Source organism: Trypanosoma grayi (genome assembly GCF_000691245.1).
Source record: "Trypanosoma grayi strain ANR4 Tgr_1347_V1, whole genome shotgun sequence".
Classification (NCBI taxonomy): domain Eukaryota; phylum Euglenozoa; class Kinetoplastea; order Trypanosomatida; family Trypanosomatidae; genus Trypanosoma; species Trypanosoma grayi.
In genome coordinates, this window is record NW_008826966.1 from 1 (window position 1) to 917 (window position 917).

Here is a 917-nt window from a genome sequence, read left to right on the forward strand (position 1 = left end):
CCGACATGCTGGCACGGAACACTCTTTAACCCTTTGCTGTTCTTTGTTCGATCCTCTTCTTGTGTGGGATCCGGGGAAGGCGGTCGCCAACACAATTACAAGACGAAAGAAGAACCAAAACAAAAACAAAGCATCCAGAAGCGGTGGTGCTGCGGTGGCGGGCAATGCACGCACCAACGCCGCTGCGCCGACCAAGCGAAAGCACACGGCCACCAGCTCTTTACTAATTATTCAACCGTAAAAAGAAATAATACTGCCAAATTACACCGCATATGATTTTATCCCTTATATATGTTCATTTACCCTTTCTTTTTTCCTCCCCCTCACTCTTGCTTTCGCACACTACTGAGGGATCTTATCATACGCGAGTTGTTCGATAACGTTCTTTGCATTGGGGAAGAGCGGCAACAGCTCGTCCTTCGTGTAGAGCTTAAAATCGGCGTAATCAAAGCCAGGTGAGCACATGCAGCTGGCCACTGAGTAACCTCCCTCCGTCTCCACACTCGACCCAAATATGCGGCCCTTTGGAACAACAGCCTGCAGCACCTCACCCTTGTCGGCGTTTGGACCCACTTTGATTGCCTCGTACCCGCCGTTTGGGTGCAGAATGTGCACCGTCAGCGGCGCCCCTGCGTGGTAGTACCACACCTCATCCGACTGGATGCTGTGAAAGTGGGAGGGGCCACCATGCGTCAGCAGGAAGTAAATGCTCGTGTAGTAGGCACGACTACCCCTGTCTGTTTCCACCACATCGTTCGAGCGCAGCACCTCCTTGAAGAAGCCACCTTCTCTGTGTGGGAGAAGACCAAGTTTGTCGATCCAACAGTGTGCTTCCTTATTCATTGTGTGCTAAGGGGAAATCTAGATGCGTTCAACCACAGAAACAGAGGGAAGGCACCAAAAGAAGAAAAAAAAAA

At 50.8% G+C, this 917-nt stretch overlaps 1 protein-coding gene across 1 annotated transcript; it reads right to left on the reverse strand.

Annotated features, from left to right (window-relative positions):
• Nucleotides 1–342: 342 nt before the first annotated feature.
• On the reverse strand, nt 343–843 carry DQ04_13471000 (cupin; the record flags this gene model as incomplete). Its single annotated transcript, XM_009316963.1, has 1 exon — nt 343–843. One exon carries the CDS (start codon nt 841–843, stop codon nt 343–345), a length of 501 nt encoding a protein of 166 aa, XP_009315238.1.
• Nucleotides 844–917: the final 74 nt, after the last annotated feature.